Source organism: Chiloscyllium plagiosum, chromosome 1 (assembly GCF_004010195.1).
Source record: "Chiloscyllium plagiosum isolate BGI_BamShark_2017 chromosome 1, ASM401019v2, whole genome shotgun sequence".
NCBI lineage: Eukaryota > Metazoa > Chordata > Chondrichthyes > Orectolobiformes > Hemiscylliidae > Chiloscyllium > Chiloscyllium plagiosum.
This window is the reverse complement of record NC_057710.1, coordinates 69622531-69640375: the sequence shown is the minus strand read 5'-3', so window position 1 is coordinate 69640375 and position 17845 is coordinate 69622531. Positions and strand designations below refer to the sequence as shown.

At 38.8% G+C, this 17845-nt stretch overlaps 1 protein-coding gene across 5 annotated transcripts in view; it reads left to right on the top strand.

Moving 5' to 3' along the window:
- The window catches only part of LOC122549305 (interleukin-6 receptor subunit beta-like), a 79948-nt gene extending 63180 nt beyond the window's left edge, over nt 1-16768 (top strand). For all 5 annotated transcript variants that reach the window (XM_043688915.1, XM_043688907.1, XM_043688931.1 and 2 more), the window contains 4 exons: nt 1544-1690; nt 2984-3080; nt 4069-4156; nt 13294-16768. In XM_043688915.1, the coding sequence (XP_043544850.1) occupies nt 1544-1690; nt 2984-3080; nt 4069-4156; nt 13294-14016 (1055 nt within the window). In that variant the 3' untranslated portion in view covers nt 14017-16768. The remainder of the gene's footprint in view (nt 1-1543; nt 1691-2983; nt 3081-4068; nt 4157-13293) is intronic.
- The last annotated feature ends 1077 nt before the right edge of the window (nt 16769-17845 follow it).

Here is a 17845-nt window from a genome sequence, read left to right as displayed (position 1 = left end):
CTTACCATTAAGTGTATAAGTCCTGCTAAGATTTGCTTTCCCAAAATGCAGCACCTCACATTTATCTGAACTGAACTCCATCTGCCACTTCTCAGCCCATTGGCCCATCTAGTCAAGATCCTGTTGTAATCTGAGATAACCCTCTTCGCTGTCCACTACACCTCCAATTTTGGTGTCATCTGCAATCTTACAAACTGTACCTCTTATGCTCACATCCAAATCATTATATAAATGACAAAAAGTAGAGGGCCCAGCACCGATCCTTGTGGCACTCCCCTGGTCACAGACCTCCAGTCTGAAAAACAACCCTCCACCACCACCCTCTGTCTTCTACCTTTGAGCCAGTTCTGTATCCAAATGGCTAGTTCTCCCTGTATTCCATGAGATCTAACCTTGCTAATCAGTTATCATATGTTCACTGTAGAAAATTGGGATTGAAGACATGTTAAGTTTTTTTAAAAATTAAAGATTGAATATTGTTTTTGAGGCGGCTTTTAAATCAATCACTTTTTTGAAAATCAGTTTAGCAAATACTTTAAACTGATTATCATTGGTTGGAAAACCTGTCTGCCTGCATAAGAGATGCTTAAATGAAAAAGGAAAGAGTGAGTGTCTGAAAATATGATAGAAGAATAATTTTTTTATAACTTTACCAATTATACAGTCAGTTCATGGGAACCTTTGAATGTGAAGTGTTTTGACAGTCATTGCATACTGTAAAGCACTGTCTTATCCTACAGTAATTGCACAGATGAAACTTGTTAGATATTCAACCAGAAGGGACATGAGGGTTGAATGGTCTCATATGGTACCATAATGCTTTGACTTTATTATTGTCACATGTACCAAAATACTGTGAAAAGTATTGTTTTTGTGTGCTTTCCAGGTAAACCATACCTTACGTATGTACTTCAGGTTAAGAGAACAGACTGCAGAATATAGTGTCACAGCTACAAAGAGATGCAGAGAAAGAATCTCTGTTACAGACTCTGTTAGTCTGATATTTCCCTTATCATTTTGCTCCAAGGGGAGTGCAATGCAAATTGCGAAAAATGCAAGCTGTTGGTAAGGTATATCAGGGATGGGGAATAATAGGACCAACAGTCTTTCTCTTTTAACTAAAGCAGTTTGAAAAGCAACAGATGATGGAAAAGGAAACAGGCTGAACTGGTTTAAAAGGCAAGGTACAGACAGAAAGATAAACTTAGATTCCAAATAATAAAAAAAAGATTATTTTTAAAAATAGAAACATTTTACATCTCTGACAACAGTTTACTACTTTCAGGTGCAAATTCCACAGTTCCCTTCCTGAGCCAGGAAGGTTGAATGGCATTGCAAGAAAATAAGAAATAAAAAGAATACTCACTCTTATGCACTTGTCCCAACTCTGTCTTCACATCACTTTTTTTTGTAAAATTTGTGCATTTTTTAAAGATAATTGATAACCATTTCTGACCACTGTCTTTATTATCTGTGTGCAAATCTTCAATTGTTTTGATTTTTTGGTTTGATAGAAGTTTCACAAGTTGTTTCTAATTTCTAGGTCCAAGTATTGTTGTTGATGCAATGTGTCGAGAGCATGAGCTGACTTCATTAAAAGGCAATACTTTGTATGGTGTACGTGTCATGGCGTCAACAGTGAAAGGAGGCACAAATAGTTCTGAAGTTAATTTCACCACTTTAAGTTATGGTGAGTTTATAACTAGGTTTTTTTTAAAAAAATCATTATCCTCAATTTAGATTTTTTTTTATTTGTTCCCAGGATGTAGGCATTGCTGGATAGGCCAGCATTTATTCACTAGTCCTCCTGTGAGATTCTAAGTGTTCTTGCTTGTGTAATTATTTGTCAGAGCCTCTGGTTTGTTTTTGGATCAGAGCACAGATGTTAGACTTTGTATTGTAGATACAATCTGACAATTTTCCACCTCCCACAAAGGGTAGTATTTTGTTTGCCTTCCTGAATGTAAGATAGTCAACCCGAAATAAGGACTTAGGCCCAGATTTTTGGATGAGTTTCAGACGAAGAAAAATCCCAAGCTTGGAGTTGAAACAAACCAGAGTTATGCACAGTACTCCAAAAGTCCTGTGCAATCTTACATGATGTCCCAACTCCCATGCTGAATGGTCTAAGCACAAACTACAGTTCTGAGGTTGGTTTGTTGCTCTGAAAGAAAAGCAGCAGTTTCTGGCTCTTCCACTTGCAGCTCCCCTTCTCTCCCAGAACTATGTAAATGATGCTTTTGGAGCTTTATAATGTAAACCCAGGATACACAACTGTCGACATGCTGAGAATATAGAGCCTCTGAATTCCTGTTACCTGTTCACTCATGAATTGTGAGGCCCCTAGTGTTGACACCAAAACTTCAGATATATAGGGCATTGGTAACCCCACATCGCTCATACTGTACAATTCTGGTCTCCTTATTTAAAAAAGCATGTAAATACACTGGAGTCAGTTTAAAGAAGTTTTGCTAGGTTGATAGCTAAAATGAATGGGTTGTCTTATGAGGATCGGCTGGATAGGTTGGACTTGATTCCATTGGCATTTAGAAGATTGAGCAATGACTTGATTGAATATGTAAGATCCTGAATCAAGGACATCAGATTTTTCTTGTGGGTCAGTCCAGAACTGGGGTACACTTTTTGAAATCGGCACTCATCCTTCCAGGACAGAGGTGAGGATTTTTTCTTAGGTTGGTGCAACTTTGAAAAACTCTGCCTCAGAAGGCAATGGAAGCAGGGTCATTGAATAAGGTCATTGAGGTGGATCAATTCTTATTAGGCAGGAGAATGAAGGCTTATGGTGCATAGGTTGGAATGTGGATACAAAAACCGATCAGCCATGATCTTATTGAATAGTGGAGCATACTCCAGGAGCTAAATGGTCTGCTTCTGAACTGATTTTATATGATTGATGTTTGTATTGCAAATTATTTTTGATTTATTGTGAAACATTTCTTTTGTTTTGTTTTGGTTTTTGCAGCAAAAGGAGAAATTGAAGCAATTGTAGTGCCTATTTGCCTGAGTTTTCTTTTGATCACTGTGGTGACTATACTTTTCTGCTTCAACAAGAGACATCTGTAAGTATAATTTGTTTTAGGGTTAGTACTTTAACTTTTCAATAGAATGAAGCTCTATGGTAACAAAAGCTTGTATCTGTAAGGCATCTTTGGCACAATTAAATATCCTAAACCTCTTCAAAGAAACAATATAAAACAAATTTATAATACTGACCAACAAAAGAAATCTTGGGATTTAAGTTGTGTCACAGAAACATCTATCTGTACCTCTGACTCGAGAGTGCCCTATCACAATCGATCGTTTGGAACCTGGCATACCCTTCAGTTGCTGTCATCATCTTCTGTAGCCAATTCTGGCATGAATTCCAGAACCTGTAATTGATTTCTTAATGAAAGAGCATTTGTAAACTCCAATTGGAGTCGATGAGCGTTAAAGAAAAAGTGAAATAGTCCCATGTCATTAAAAACGCTATATACTCTAAAAGAAAAGTAGTGAAAAAGAGAGTGGATTGATGAGTGGCTAAAGACAAAAAGACCTGTTAGAAGATAGAGAATTTTCTCCCTTGCCCAACGCCAAATTGGGCGGCACGGTGGCACAGTGGTTACCTCTGCTGCCTCATAGCGCCAGAGACCCGGGTTCAATTCCCGCCTCAGGCGACTGTGTGGAGTTTGCACGTTCTCCCTGTGTCTGCGTGGGTTTCCTCCGGGTGCTCCGGTTTCCTCCTACAGTCCAAAGATGTACAGGTCAGGTGAATTGGCCATGCTAAATTGCCCGTAGTGTTAGGTATGGGGTAAATGTAGGGGAATGGGTGGGTTGCGCTTCGGTGGGTTGGTGTGGACTTGTTGGGCCGAAGGGCCTGTTTCCACACTGATATCTAATCAAATCTAAAAATACTCATGATGCTCCTATTATCAAATAACAAATAACACATTCAAAGATGTTGATTTTAAAAAAACTTGTGAAGGAAAAGAGTAGACCACCTCAAACCTGGTGAACAATACCATAGGAAGAAATTGATCTAATATCAAAAATGTTTTTCTTTTACAGGATTAAAAAATACATTTGGCCTAATGTTCCAGATCCTGCAAATAGTAGGGTTGTCGAATGGTCACCTAGCACTGGAAATCTCATTCAGGTATGATTTTTCATCTGTGGATGCAGAACTAATGGCTTTAGGACGCAATTTAAGAGAGAATACAAAGCAATATTGTGTCTGTTTACTGTAGACAACAGGCAATCATAGACGTTATAGAAAAATAATACTTTAGATTTATTTCCAAAATTAATTTGTTGTTAATTTCTTCCTGTGGATCCAGACATTATTGGCAAGGCCAGTATTTCTTGCCCATTCCTAATAGCTGTTGAAATAAGTGGCTTACAAGGTCATTGCAGAGAACAGGTAACCTACAAATGTCGGTCATTCAGCCTATCCAGTGTGCTCTCTCATTCAATGAGACCATGATTAATATGATAATCATCAACTCCCTTCCTGCCTTTCCCCATAACCCTTGATTCTCTTAAATATTAGAGTCATGCAGCACAGAAACAGACCCTTTCATCCATATCAATCAGGTTTCTTAAACTGAATTTGTCCCATTTTCCTACATTTGGCCCATATCCCTTTTAAACCTTTCCCATTTACGTACTTGTCTTTTCAAGTGTTGTAATTGTACTTGCCTCTACCACTTCTCTGGAAGCTCATTACACATACATGCCACCTTCTGCATGAAAAGGTTGCCCGTCAGGTCCCTTTTAAATCTTTCCCCTCTCACCTTAAATCTATGTCCTGTAGTTTTGGACTCCTTGATCTTGGCTATTTACCTTATACATGCGTACTCGTGATTTTATAAACCACAATAAGATCACCCTTCAGGCTCCTACGCTCCAGGGCAAATAGTCCCAGTCTATCCAGCCTCTCCTTATAATTCAAATTTTCCAGTCTCTGTAACACCTTTGTAAATATTTTTGCGCCCTTTCAAGTTTATTAATGTCCTTCCTATAGGCAGGGCAACCAGGAGTGGCTATATAGGGTATTCGCAAAGCTGTAACATTCCTGCTCCTGTATTGTGTTCTGGCCAATGAAGGCAAGCAGTCAAACACTGCCTTCACCACCCTGTCTACCTGTGAAGCCACTTTCAAGGATCTATGTATCTTCAATCCTAGGTTTCTCTGTTTGACAATACTCCCCAGGTCTGTACCATTAATTCTTGCCTGGGTTTGTCTTATCAATGTGCAACACCTCATGTTTATCTAAATTGAACTCCACCTGCCATTCTCTGCCCACTGGCCCCAATGATCAAGATCCCACTTCACTGTCCACTACACCACCAATTCTGGTGTCATCCACAAACTTCCTAACCATGCTTCCTATATTCTTACCCTAATAATTCCAAAGATGTGCAGGTTAGGTGAATTGGCCATGCTAAATTGCCCATAGTTATAGGTGCATTATGTCAGAGGGTAGCGGGTCTGGGTGGGTTGATGTGGACTGGTTGGACTGAGGGGCCTGTTTCCACACGGTAGGGAATCTAATCTAATCAATATGATGAACAAGTGGACCCAGTATCGAATCTTGCGGCGCAGCACAGCACTAGTCACAAGCCTCCGGTCTGAACAACAATAATGTTATAGTGGTTTATAAAATCACAAGCATGCATGCATGTATAAGGTAAATAGCCATGGTCAGGGAGTCCAAAACTAGAGGACATAGATTTAAAGTGAGAGGTCAAAGATTTAAAAGGGACCTGAGGGGCAACCTTTTCATGCAGAAGGTGGTGTGTATGTGGAATGAGCTTCCAGATAAGTGGTAGAGGTGAATACAATTACAACATCTACCACAATCCTCTAACTCTACCGTCAAGCCAATTTTGTATTCTTTTGGCTAGCTAAAGCGCTTCCTGGATCCCATGTGATCTAACCTTATTAACCAATCTACCATGCGGAACTATGTTGAAGGCTTTGCTAAAGTCCATGTAAACAACGTCTACTGTTCTGCCTTTATCTGTGTTCTTGGTCACCTCTTCAAAAAACACTCACATTTGTGAGACACAATTTTGTCTGCATAAAATCATGCTGACTATCCCTAATTAGTCCTCACCTTTCCAAATGCATGTAAGTCTCTCAGAATCTCTTCCAACAACTTACCCACCTGTGATGTCAGGCTCACTGGTCTGTAGTTCCCTGGCTTTTACTTGAAGCCTCTCTTAAATAATGGCACAATGTTAGCCTCCAATCTTTTGGCATCTCACCCGTGGCTATGATGTTAGAAATATCTCTGCTAGGGGCCCCACAATCTCTTGCCTCGTATCCAACAATGTCCGAGGATGTACTAGAACAGGTCCTGAGGGTTTATCTACCTTTTTATGCCTTTTAAGACCTCCAGCACCATATCTTCTATAATGTGTACTCTTCAAGACATCACTATTGATTTCTCTTAGCCCTAGCTTCCATGTCTTTCTCCACAATAAGTAATTTTATGCAGTTAGATGGGTGTTTAGAATCTCTCCCATCTCCTGTAGTTCCACACAAAGATGGCCTCGTTGATCCTTACTGGGGCCCTTCTTTTCTCTCTCTAGGTACTCTTTTGCCCTTGACATACTTGCAGAATTTCTTCTGGATTCTCCTGAACCTTATCTACCAAAGCTATCTTGTGTCCCCTTTTAAGCCTCCTGATTTCCATCTTCAGTGTATTCCTACACTTTCTAAACTTAAGGGATTCATTTGATCCTAGCCATCTATACCTGACACATGCCTCCTTTTTCTTGACCAGAGCCTCAATATCTCTAGTCATCCAGTGTTCCCTATTCCTAACAGCCTTGCCCTTCACTCCACTCTAACAGGAACATGGTGTCCCTGAACTTGCATCGTCTCACTTTTGAAAGCCTCCCATTTGCCAGATTTTCCTTTACCTGCAAATAGCTTCTCCAACTCAACTTTTGAAAGTTCCTGTCTAATACTATCAAAAGTGGTCTCACCACAATTTAGAATTTTAACTTGTGGACCAGACCTATCCTTTTCCATAACAATCTTAAAACTAATAAAATTATAGTCATAGCTACCAAAATGCTTCCCCACTAACAACTCAATACTTGCCCTGCCTTATTTCCCAAGAGGAGATTGAGTTTTGCCCCTTCTCCAGTAGAGCCATTGAATAAGAATATTTTCATGAAGACTTAATAAATTCCTTCCCATCCAAGCCTTTTACACTATGGCAGCTCCAGTCTAATTTTGGAAAGCTAAAATCCCCTACTTTTGCAAATGTATTGTTCTTGCATATATCTGCAATCTCTACTTTTATGCTCCTCTACTTCCTGCTGACTGTTGGGAGGGGGTGGCTAGACTACACTTGCATCAAAGCGATCACCCCCTTATTATTTCTCAGTTCCATCCATGTGGACGATCCTCCACGAATATCCTCTCTACATACAGTGTGTTTTCCCTAATGGAAAACACCACTCCCCCGCCTGCCTGTTCTATCCTTCCTCTGGTATGTGTACCACAGAACATTGATCTCATTGATCTGCCAGTCCTGTCCCTCCCTCAGCCATGTTTTTGCCATAGCTATGACATCCCAGTCCCATACAGTGTCAACCATGAATGAACTTAACAATGCAGCCTCCACATCCCTTTGTAATAAATAAAATAACAAATTCACAGCCCTTCGAGAAGAATTCCTCCTAGTTTCTGTCTTATTCCCTCCTGGTCCTAGACTCTCCCACAAGGTGAAAACAACCTAAGAGTCAACCACACCAGTATGGATCTGAAGTTACATTTAGGATATTCGTGAACTAAATGGGTTTTTATAGCAATTAATGATAGAATTACTGATAATGGCTACATAATCCAGATTTGATTAAATTGAGTTTAAAATCCATCAGTTTTAATTGTGAGACTTGAACCAGTGTTCTCAGTGCATTAGCTAGACATCTCGATTACGAGTTCAATGACATTATCACTCCTCCACCAATTCAGTAAGATTTTTGCCTGTTTCCTCTCCCCTTGCAAGTGCTCTGAGTTCAGTTGTATTTTGAATATAGAAAGTAAGTTCCTGTTTTCTTTGAAAACTAGTCCAATATTTGTTTTTAAGACCACTTAAAGGCTTAAATAACAAAATTTTGTCACCACAGTGGAGCAGCCAAATCAAGTTGTTGCTAAATTCAGACTAACTGCAGTACTCCACATCGGTCATTGTCAAAATGATGTGACTTGATTATGTGGGTACAGATTAACTCATCATTTATCTTCTCTACTATTTGCTGTGCAGAATTCCACACTTACCTAGTTAACATATTACTTCGATGAAATACAGTAATAACTTGTTCAGTGAGAGTCCCATGTCAGATACACACCTGAACATGGCAGAAAGGGCATGGGTGACCACAAGAGTAGAGGAAGGCAGGAAGTGCAGGATTCCCTGTGACTATCCCCGTTTCTAACAGATATACCATTTGGATACTATGGGGAGGGCTGTACAGAGGAAAGTAATGGGAACCAACTTCATGTCACTGTGGGTGACATGAGGAAGAACAATAGCAGTGGTAAGAGCTTTGATTATAAGGTAAATAGAGGCATTTCTGTTGGTGCAGAAGTGACTCCAGGATAGTATGTTGCCTCCCTGGTCATCCTGCCATAATCAAGGATATCACTGGCTGCAAGTCATTCTGACAGGAGATGGGAAACTAGACAGCAATACTGGTACATACTGATACCAACAGCAAGTGGAAAAATGGACGAAGTCCTGAAAGCAGAATTTAAGTTGCTAGGAAGTAGATTAAAAAACAAACACAAAAGATATATCTCTAGATTACTTCCGATGGCAAATGTTAGCAAGTATAGAAGTAGAACATTAATCCAGATTGTGTGATTAGAGAGAGGGTGCAAGAGTGAGAGTTTATAGCCCAGAGGTTCTGGGCTAGTTTGATTTTGAGATGGATGGGGAGGGAAATGTATTAAATATTAGTGACATTAAGGGATTTTTAATTTACCCAATATTAGCTGGGGTATTCATATTGTGAAAGGTTTGAAAAGAGCTTCTGAGCTTTTTTAAACTAGTATGTAGAAGGCCCCATAAGAGAAGGACTTAATTTTAGGTAATTAAGCTGGGCACATGGCAGAAATATCAGTGGGGGGGAGCAGTTTGCAGACAGCAATCATAACTCTATTAGATTTAAGATTTGTGATGGAAAAGGACAAGGATGGAATTGAAGTCAAAGTTCTAAATGGGGTAAAGGTCAATTTTAATAAGATCAGATATGATTTGGCCAGAATGGATTGGGAACAGATACTTTTGGTACATTTTGTCTAAGAAGTGGGGTGCATTCAAGAAGGAATTAGGGAGTGTGCAGAGCCAACATGTTCCAATAAAGATAAAGGGTATAACCAACAAATCCAGCAAACCCTGGATATCAAGGAATATACAAGATTAAACTAAGAGAAAGGGGAAGGCTTATGGCAAATACAGAAGATCCAAAAGCCCTAGAGGAGTACAGAATGTGCAAAAGTGAATTTAAAATGGAAATTAGAAAAACAAGAAGGGTACGTGAAAGAATAATGGAAGATAAAATAAAGGAAATTACAAGGATATTGAGGTAAAGGGGTAAGTAGGGAAAGAGTAGGACCCATTAAGGACCACAGTGATAATTTGTATGTGGAGCCAGTGGATATAAATAGGGTTCTAAGTGAATACTTTGAATAAGTGTTCACGAGTAAAGAAGGATGATGGTAGATATACAAATCGGGGGGGAAGGACTATGATATAATTTAAAGAAATTAACATAGTCAGAGAGAAGGTTCTGAATGGTCTGACGGTCGTAAAAGTAGATAAATCTCCAGGCCTCTGTGAGATGTATCCCAGGCTGTTGAGTGAGACCAGGGAGGAAATAGCAGAAGCACTGGCAATAATTTTCAATTCCTTTCTTTGGAGTGACACAGTGGCTCAGTGGTTAGCACTGCTGCCTCACAGCACTCAGGATCTGGGTTCAATTCCACCCTGAGATGATTGTCTCTCTGGAGCTTCTCACCATGTCAACTTGGATTTCCACTGGGTGTTCTGGTTTCCTCCCACAGTCCAAAGATGTGCTGGTTAGGGTGGATTGGCAGGGTTACATGAGTAGGGGTGGGTCTGGGTGCAGTGCTCTTTAGAGGGTCGGTGTGGAACTGATTGGAAGCAGGCCATTCGACCACACTCTAGGGATTCTATGATTCTCTCTGGTCATAGGAGAAGTGCCAAAGGACTGGAGTGTGATCAATGTGGTGTGGCTATTCAAGAAGGGGGGAAGAAATAAGTCTAGAAACTACAGCCCAGTCAGTCTAACCTCCGTGGTGGGCAAAGTTTTGAAAACCGTTCTGAGGATGGCATTAATCTGTGCTTGAAGAGGCAGGGATTAATCAAGAATAGTCAGCATGGTTTTGTTAAAGGGAGGTCATGACTGACTGAATTTTTCGAACAGGTGACAAGATGTGGAGGTGAGCGCAATATATTTGACTGAGTTAAACTCAGCAAGGCATTGGATAAGGTCCCACATGGGACACTGATAGTGAAGGCAAGACCCATGGGATCTAAGGAAATTTGTTAACTGAATCCAGGAGGCAGTGTGTGATGGTTGAGAAGTGTTTTTGTGATTGTGTTCAGTGGGATTCCACAGGGATCAGTGTTGAGGCGCCTTGCTATTTGTGGTACATATAAATGATTCAGACTTACAGACTTGTTCTTTGCTCATTGAGAATGTAGAAGGGTTGATCAGCAGGTTTGTGGGTGACATGTGGGGTGGTGATAGTCATGGGGATAGCCTTAAACTATAGAAGGTTATAGATAGGCTAGTCAAATGATCAGTGGAAAGAGTGCGAGATTTACCAGAGTAGTGCCTAGATTGGGGAGTTTTAATTATGAAGACAGATTCAGTAGACTCAGGTTGTTTTCCTTGAACAAAGAAGGCTGAAGTGGGTCATGATTGAGGGGCATGCACAGGATAGACGGGAAGGTGGAGGGACCAGTCAGGGGTGTAGGGGATGTGAGGAAAATCTTTTGATTCTGAGAGTGGTGAGAATCTGGAACTCTGCCTGTAAGAATGGTAGATGTGATGAGCTGAAGGACCTTTTCCTGTGCAATAGATCTCTATGACTGTAATTATTTGGCGAAAAGCTCTGAGTCACCTTAAAGATGTAGTTTATGTCTTTGGTAAGAATGGTAGAGGTAGAAACTCTTATAAAAATGTATTTAGTTGTGCATCTGTGATGCCAAGGCATAAAAGGCTGAGGACCAAGTGCTGGAAAATGTAATTAGAATAGTATGGTGGCTCCTTTTGACCAGCAAAGATGTGATGAGCTGAAGGACCTTTTCCTGTGCAATAGATCTCTATGACTGTAATTATTTGGCGAAAAGCTCTGAGTCACCTTAAAGATGTAGTTTATGTCTTTGGTTTTGGAGTGTTAATGAAATGCGGTCTCACTGATCATTTGATAAGAATTCAGAGAGACATTGAAAAGTTGGCCAAGTGGGCAGACAGCTAGCAGATGAATTTCAATTAGAGAAAAGTGAGGTAATGCATTTTGGTAAAAGAAACACAGAGAGACAAGGCAGGCTCAATGGTACAACATTGAGGGGAGTACAGGAGGAGAGGGACCTCTGGATTCATGCGCATGTTTCTCTGAAGGTGCATTGGCAAGTTGATACACTTGTTAACATAGAACATAGAAAAGTACAGCACAGAACAGGCACTTTGGCCCACGATGCTGTGCCGAGATTTAATCCTAATGTAAAATATAGTAACTCAACCTATGCACCCCTCTATTCACTGCTATCCATGTGCATGTCCAGCAGTCGCTTAAATGTCCCCAATGACTCTGCTTCCATCACCACAGCTGGCAACACATTCCATGCATTCACAACTCTCTGCGTAAAGAACCTATCTCTGACGTCTCCTTTATACCGTCCTCCTAATATCTTCAAACTATGACTTCTCATACAAGTCAATCCTGCCCTGGGGAAAAGTCTCTGGCTATTGAGTCTATCTATTCCTCTCATTATTTTGTACACCTCGATCAGGCCTCCTCTCTCCTTCCTTCTCTCCAGAGAGAAAAGTCCGAGCTTATTCAACCTTTTTTCATAAGGCAAGCCCTCCAGTCCAGGCAGCATCCTGATAAACCTTCTTTGCACCCACTCCAAAGCCTCTGTATCTTTCCTATAGTAGGGCGACCAGAACTGGACACAATATTCCAAGTGTGGTCTCACCAGGGACTTGTAGAGCTGCAGCAAAACCTTGCGGCTCTTAAACTCGATCCCCCTGCTAATGAAAGCCAAAACACCATATGCTTTCTGAGCAACCCTGTTCACGGGTGGCAACTTTGAGGGATCTATGAACTTGCACACCCAGATCCCTCTGTTCCTCCACACTGCCAAGAATTAAGTAGGCTTATAGGAGGATCCTTGCATTTATGTGTAGAGGCATAGAATATACAAGCGAGGGAGTGATGCTACACCTCTACAAATCATTGGTCAGACCACATTTGGAGTACTGTGTTCAATTCTGGACCCCTTATTCAAGCAAGGATGCTCTGGAGACAGTTCAAAAGAGATTTATTAGAATTATATCAGGAATGAAGAACTTCAGATACTCTGAAAGATTAGAGACATTCGGGTTAATCTTCTCTGCTCCAAGGAGAATAAGAGATGACCTTATTTTGGTGCTCACAATTATGAACAGTTTTGATAGGCTTAAGGAAGATATTTTCACTCATTGATATGTCAATAAATAAGCATCACAATTTCAAGGTTGTCAGCAAGAGAGTGAGCTGAGGAAAAACTTCTTGGCTCAGTTGTTAGGATTTGGAATGTGCTGCCTGAGGGAGTGGTAAGTATGGGTTCCATAGAAGGTTTGAAAAAAGCTGGCTATATATTGAAAGTGAAGAAGTTAGAGGGCTACAGAGAGAGGGCTAGAGAGTGGGAGTAGCTGGGTTGCTCTTTTGGGAGCTGGGACAGACATAATAAGTCAAATGCCTTCCTTCTATAATGTAAGGACACTAGCTTTCGGAGCGACGCTCCTTCATCAGGTGATAGGTCTCCGAAAGCTAGTGTGCTTCCAATTAAACCTGTTGGACTATAACCTGGTATTGTGTGATTTTTAACTTTGTACACCCCAGTCCAACACCGGCATCTCCAAATCATATATTGTAAGAGTTATTATTCAATGATTCTAAGAACCTTAATTTTTGTTGCTTAACTTTATTGCATTTAGATTATACATGCCCATCACACAAAATATATTTTCTCAACAGAACAACCTAGGACCAAAGGAATCTATGAATTCAGATGGCTTTATATCTGATGTTACAATTGTTGAAGCTGATGTTGATGAGGAGAAATATCTATCTAATGAAGATGAAATCAAGCAATTGACATCGTTAAAGAAGGAGAAGAGTACATCAGAAGAGCACAGCAGTGGCATTGGAGGCTCTTCGTGCATGTCATCCCCTCGACAAAGTGTTTCGGATAGTGATAGTGAGTCTGCACAGAATACTACAAGCACAGTCCAGTATTCAACTGTATTAGTGAGCAGCCCTGGTTACAGGTGTCAGCAACCATCAGCACAGGCTTTTACAAGATCAGAATCAACGCAGCCTTTATTAGAAAATGAAGAAAAGGCTGATGAACATACATATGGAAATTTTGGAAGCTGCAGTTCAGAAGTAAAAAGACTGTATTTTAAACAGCATGCCAGGATTGAGGAGACAAATTTGAATGAGCCACATCCAAATGGAGCAGAAATCTTGGGTGATACAAATGAAGACAATTCACTCAGACTAAATCAAATGGAAGTTTCAGATCAGACTTCAGACTTGGAGGGATTCTGTCCAGCAGTGGACTCGTTCCAAAGCAGTAATAATCAAACTGTGGTCAAACTGGAGTTTTTAGGATTTAGAGCAGGTCTGGAAACCGATCAGCAAAGTTATATGCCTCAGGCTGTGAAACATAACAGTTATATGCCTCAGTCAAAATAGAAATGTACCCTTTTTTCCTGGTGTTTATGCTAAAACAGCTTTTATTTCACAAGCGACTTATCAAAGTTATGAACTGCTGTTTAGTGTTTGCAACCATCCTAAGTAGACCTAAAGAAGCACGTGTACTGTGAACATCCGTGGTAATATCATGGCTTCCTCAGAAAATTGTATCAAAATACTGCTGTAAATATTTTGTTTGCAAAGTTGTTGATAGCAGTTTTTGAGAATAATTTGCGTTGTTATCTACTTCTATATCCACTCAGATGTTAAACTTGTGCACAGAAATAAAGCAGTCATTCTTGTACTTATAAGACACCCATATAGCAAAGGGTAACAAACAGCTGACTGGTTTATGCCTTTATAGGCCGGGGAGGGAGGTGCATAAAATTAATCTAATGTAGACTTAAAACAATACTGCATACCATGTTGGATTTTGATTACATTATTCCAGGATTAGGTTAGATGAGTGTTGGATTTTTTTTTAAATTCCCCTGACTGTTAATAATTTGCCAGCACATTCTCTCAGTATTGTAATGCAATGTATTTGACTTTGACATTTTTAATTTTATAATTATAACTATTATGAAGTCACTATATTGACTTTCTTTAAATGAGAGTGCTGCAGTGTTTAATGAGTTCATAATTCCTAATTCTGTTATATCTGATTCCAAATAATTCTTCTAAATAGTTTTGAAACTTTTTTTAAAAAAGGAACAACTTGACTTAGAAGGCACAAAATGAATTTGATTGCTGTTGTCATAATAGGCTTTAATAATGATGAATATGATGTACCCATCTTGATATCCATTTCCCTTAACCATATTTAGGAGCATTGTTATAATCTTAATATGATTATTTTTATTTGAAAAATAAAACTCATTAAAATAACTATCAATCTATATGTTAGCACCTGTGAATTTTAGAGGGGGAAAAAGCACTACTTTTTTTGACCAGGTAATGAGTAAGGGGAAAATATTAAATTTACACTACTACAGCTGTATACCTTAAAACCTATTTTTCTAATTTGTATAGTGTTAAATGTATCCATCTCACTTATTTGGGGATGGTTGCAAAAATAGTGTAGGTCCTGCATAAACCACACATGTAAAATGTGAAGCATAACACTGGAGCAGTGAGCTTTTTTGTTCAGTGGAATGCAGTATTCTGAGTTCTCCGAAGTCAGGATGTGGCAGCATTTTTAAATCTCTTGCTACTATATTTGCAGAATTTGTAATGGCAAAACCATTACCTGTACATATATAATATATATATATATATATATACATACATATATATATTAGGATATTGTTATAAAGATAACAATATGGGATGTTGAAGATTTAATACTTAAGTTTGAATGTAGATTTATCATGCACAATTTTAAAGGATGTATGCCACTTAAATATACAGTGTAATTAGTGTTACAACACATTACGATGTTCTGATCAATTCTGAGCTATTTCTCTTTTCTCAGTTAAACTATATTTAATCACATCTGCTGCATTAACACTATAAAACATCTGCTTCAAGCCAAAGACTTTCAATTACGAGCTTTGCTAATATTTGATTTGCTGTGCACGTATGTGTGGTGATAGTTGTACACTGAGAAATTGATATCCATTATAAAATTTAAAAATAATTGTACTTCACCATTAATGCCCTGCATTGCATTGTTCAAGACTTATTTAAAAATTAATGCAGTCATTCATTTCTGCTTTACTGTCCTCATGATTAAAGTTATTTCTACTTCTGAAGGATTTCTTGTATATTGCTATTTTTCCTTGTCTGTTTTCTAATAGCATAAGATCAACTTTGAGCTGATGGTCTCTGATCTGAAAGTTAATATGCTAATGACATTTTGTATCCAAGGCAGCATTGTAATCCAATTTTATCAAGTCTAGTTGCAGTTGTGATATGTATGGTGTGGAGTTTTTTTGGAATTGCCTTTATCATAATAGTGGCATTTAGTCAGATTTTAATCTTTCTGGTAATTAAGACCACAAATTATGGGGCTAATTCTGTGCAGCAATTGATGTAAGTTCTTTGGGTTGCCATTGCACTTGTATATTGTACGGTTATAATATATTTTTGAAATTATTGCTGGACAGCCAAAGCTGTGGTTAGCAATTGAAGATTTGAACTTTCCTAGTAAGTTTGAATCCAAAACAAAGCTCTTTTCTCAAGTTTTCTTGCGATTCCTCTGCTCAATAATTTTTGTTTTGTTCCCTGTATACTTCTTGCCTCCAAAAGTCTAAAGCTGAAAGTGTTACATAGTTCTGATTATTAGTCCATTAACTTGAAAGACCTGTAGCCTGAGAATTCAGATTTTTGGATGAAATTGTTACATACTACGTCGTAAAGGATTACCTATTCCATACAATTTTCCACCTAGAAATGGTCAAACATTTCATTAAACATTTATGTTTAAGCTCAACACGCACTGGAATAATATAAATAAATTTCTTTCATTTCTTTGAAGCCCAACTTTTTTATTAAATGGGCAAAGTGGTTCTCTTTAATTCTTTTGCGGCTGAATATAATACGCGATCAGTTCCTAAAAGACTTGTACTTTAACATAAAGCATGCTTAATATGATAATGTGCTACTTTGGGGATAATGTAAATGTACTATTTTGTTGATTTGCTTTTCAAGAATTTTGTGGCAGTAAGTAGGATATGTCGTCTATAAAAATGCAGGTAGCTAAATGTTGCATTTGTTTTGAAAACATGAGACAATAAATCATTCAAACTTTTGCAGCTATCAAATTGATTTTTCAGCTTTGAGTAATGAAATTTAATCATCTTTATAATGAACTTCTATTCATTATTTTTAAACAAAACATTCTCTAAGTGAATTTTTTTTTAAGTGAATGCCTCTCCTGATAGTGTTTCAGCAAGTGTTTGGGCTTGGAAAAATGTTCTCCTTAATAACCAAAGATGGAAAAGTATGTTTGGCCAGTTAAATATCGTAAACTTGGGTTTGGATGTTTGTGGAAACTCTTTCTTTTCCGTAGAACTGTAAAACAGCTGCAACACTAAGTAAGGCATTTGGTCCACTGAAGTTGTGGTAGCTCTCTGCAGGACCATCTCTGCTAATCCCACTCCACTGTCTTATTTTTCATATCACACATTTGGCTGAAGTCCTCCAACCCTAGAAACAATCCAATAAATCCATTTTTCATTCTCTATAAAGCCTTCACATCCTTCCTAAAGTAGGACCAAAATAGGATACGCTACTCCATTTGAAGCTGAAACAGTATTGTCGAATTTTACAGTACAGTACAGAAGAAGGCAATTTGACCCATCTTATCTATACCAGCTGCCAGAAGAGCTACCCAGCTAGTCCCATCTCCAGCTCTATTTCCGTAGCTTTCTAACTTCATCACTTCCAAATATATATCCAGCTCTCTTTTGTAAACGTCTGATGGAGTCTGCCTTCACCGCTCTCCCATGCAGTACATTCCAAGTTTTAACAATTCTGAGGAAAGGAATATCTTCTCACTCCAGACAATCTTGAAATTGTGATTTAAAAACAGATAGAAGTGCAGATGCTATGTGTCAGAAACAAAAACAAATTGCTGGAAAAACTGAGCAGGTCTGGTAGCATCTGTGAAGAGAAATCAGTTAACATTTTGGTTCTGAGCAAGGGTCACCGGACTTGAAACGTTAACTCTGATTTCTCTTCAAATTGTGATGCCTAATTACTAACATACCAACTAATAGAAACAGAATATCTTTCTTTACTCTGTCAAAATTGTTCATAATTTTGAACAGCTCAATAAGGTCACTTCTTAATCTTCTCTACTCAAAGGGCAATTAAATCTAATCTC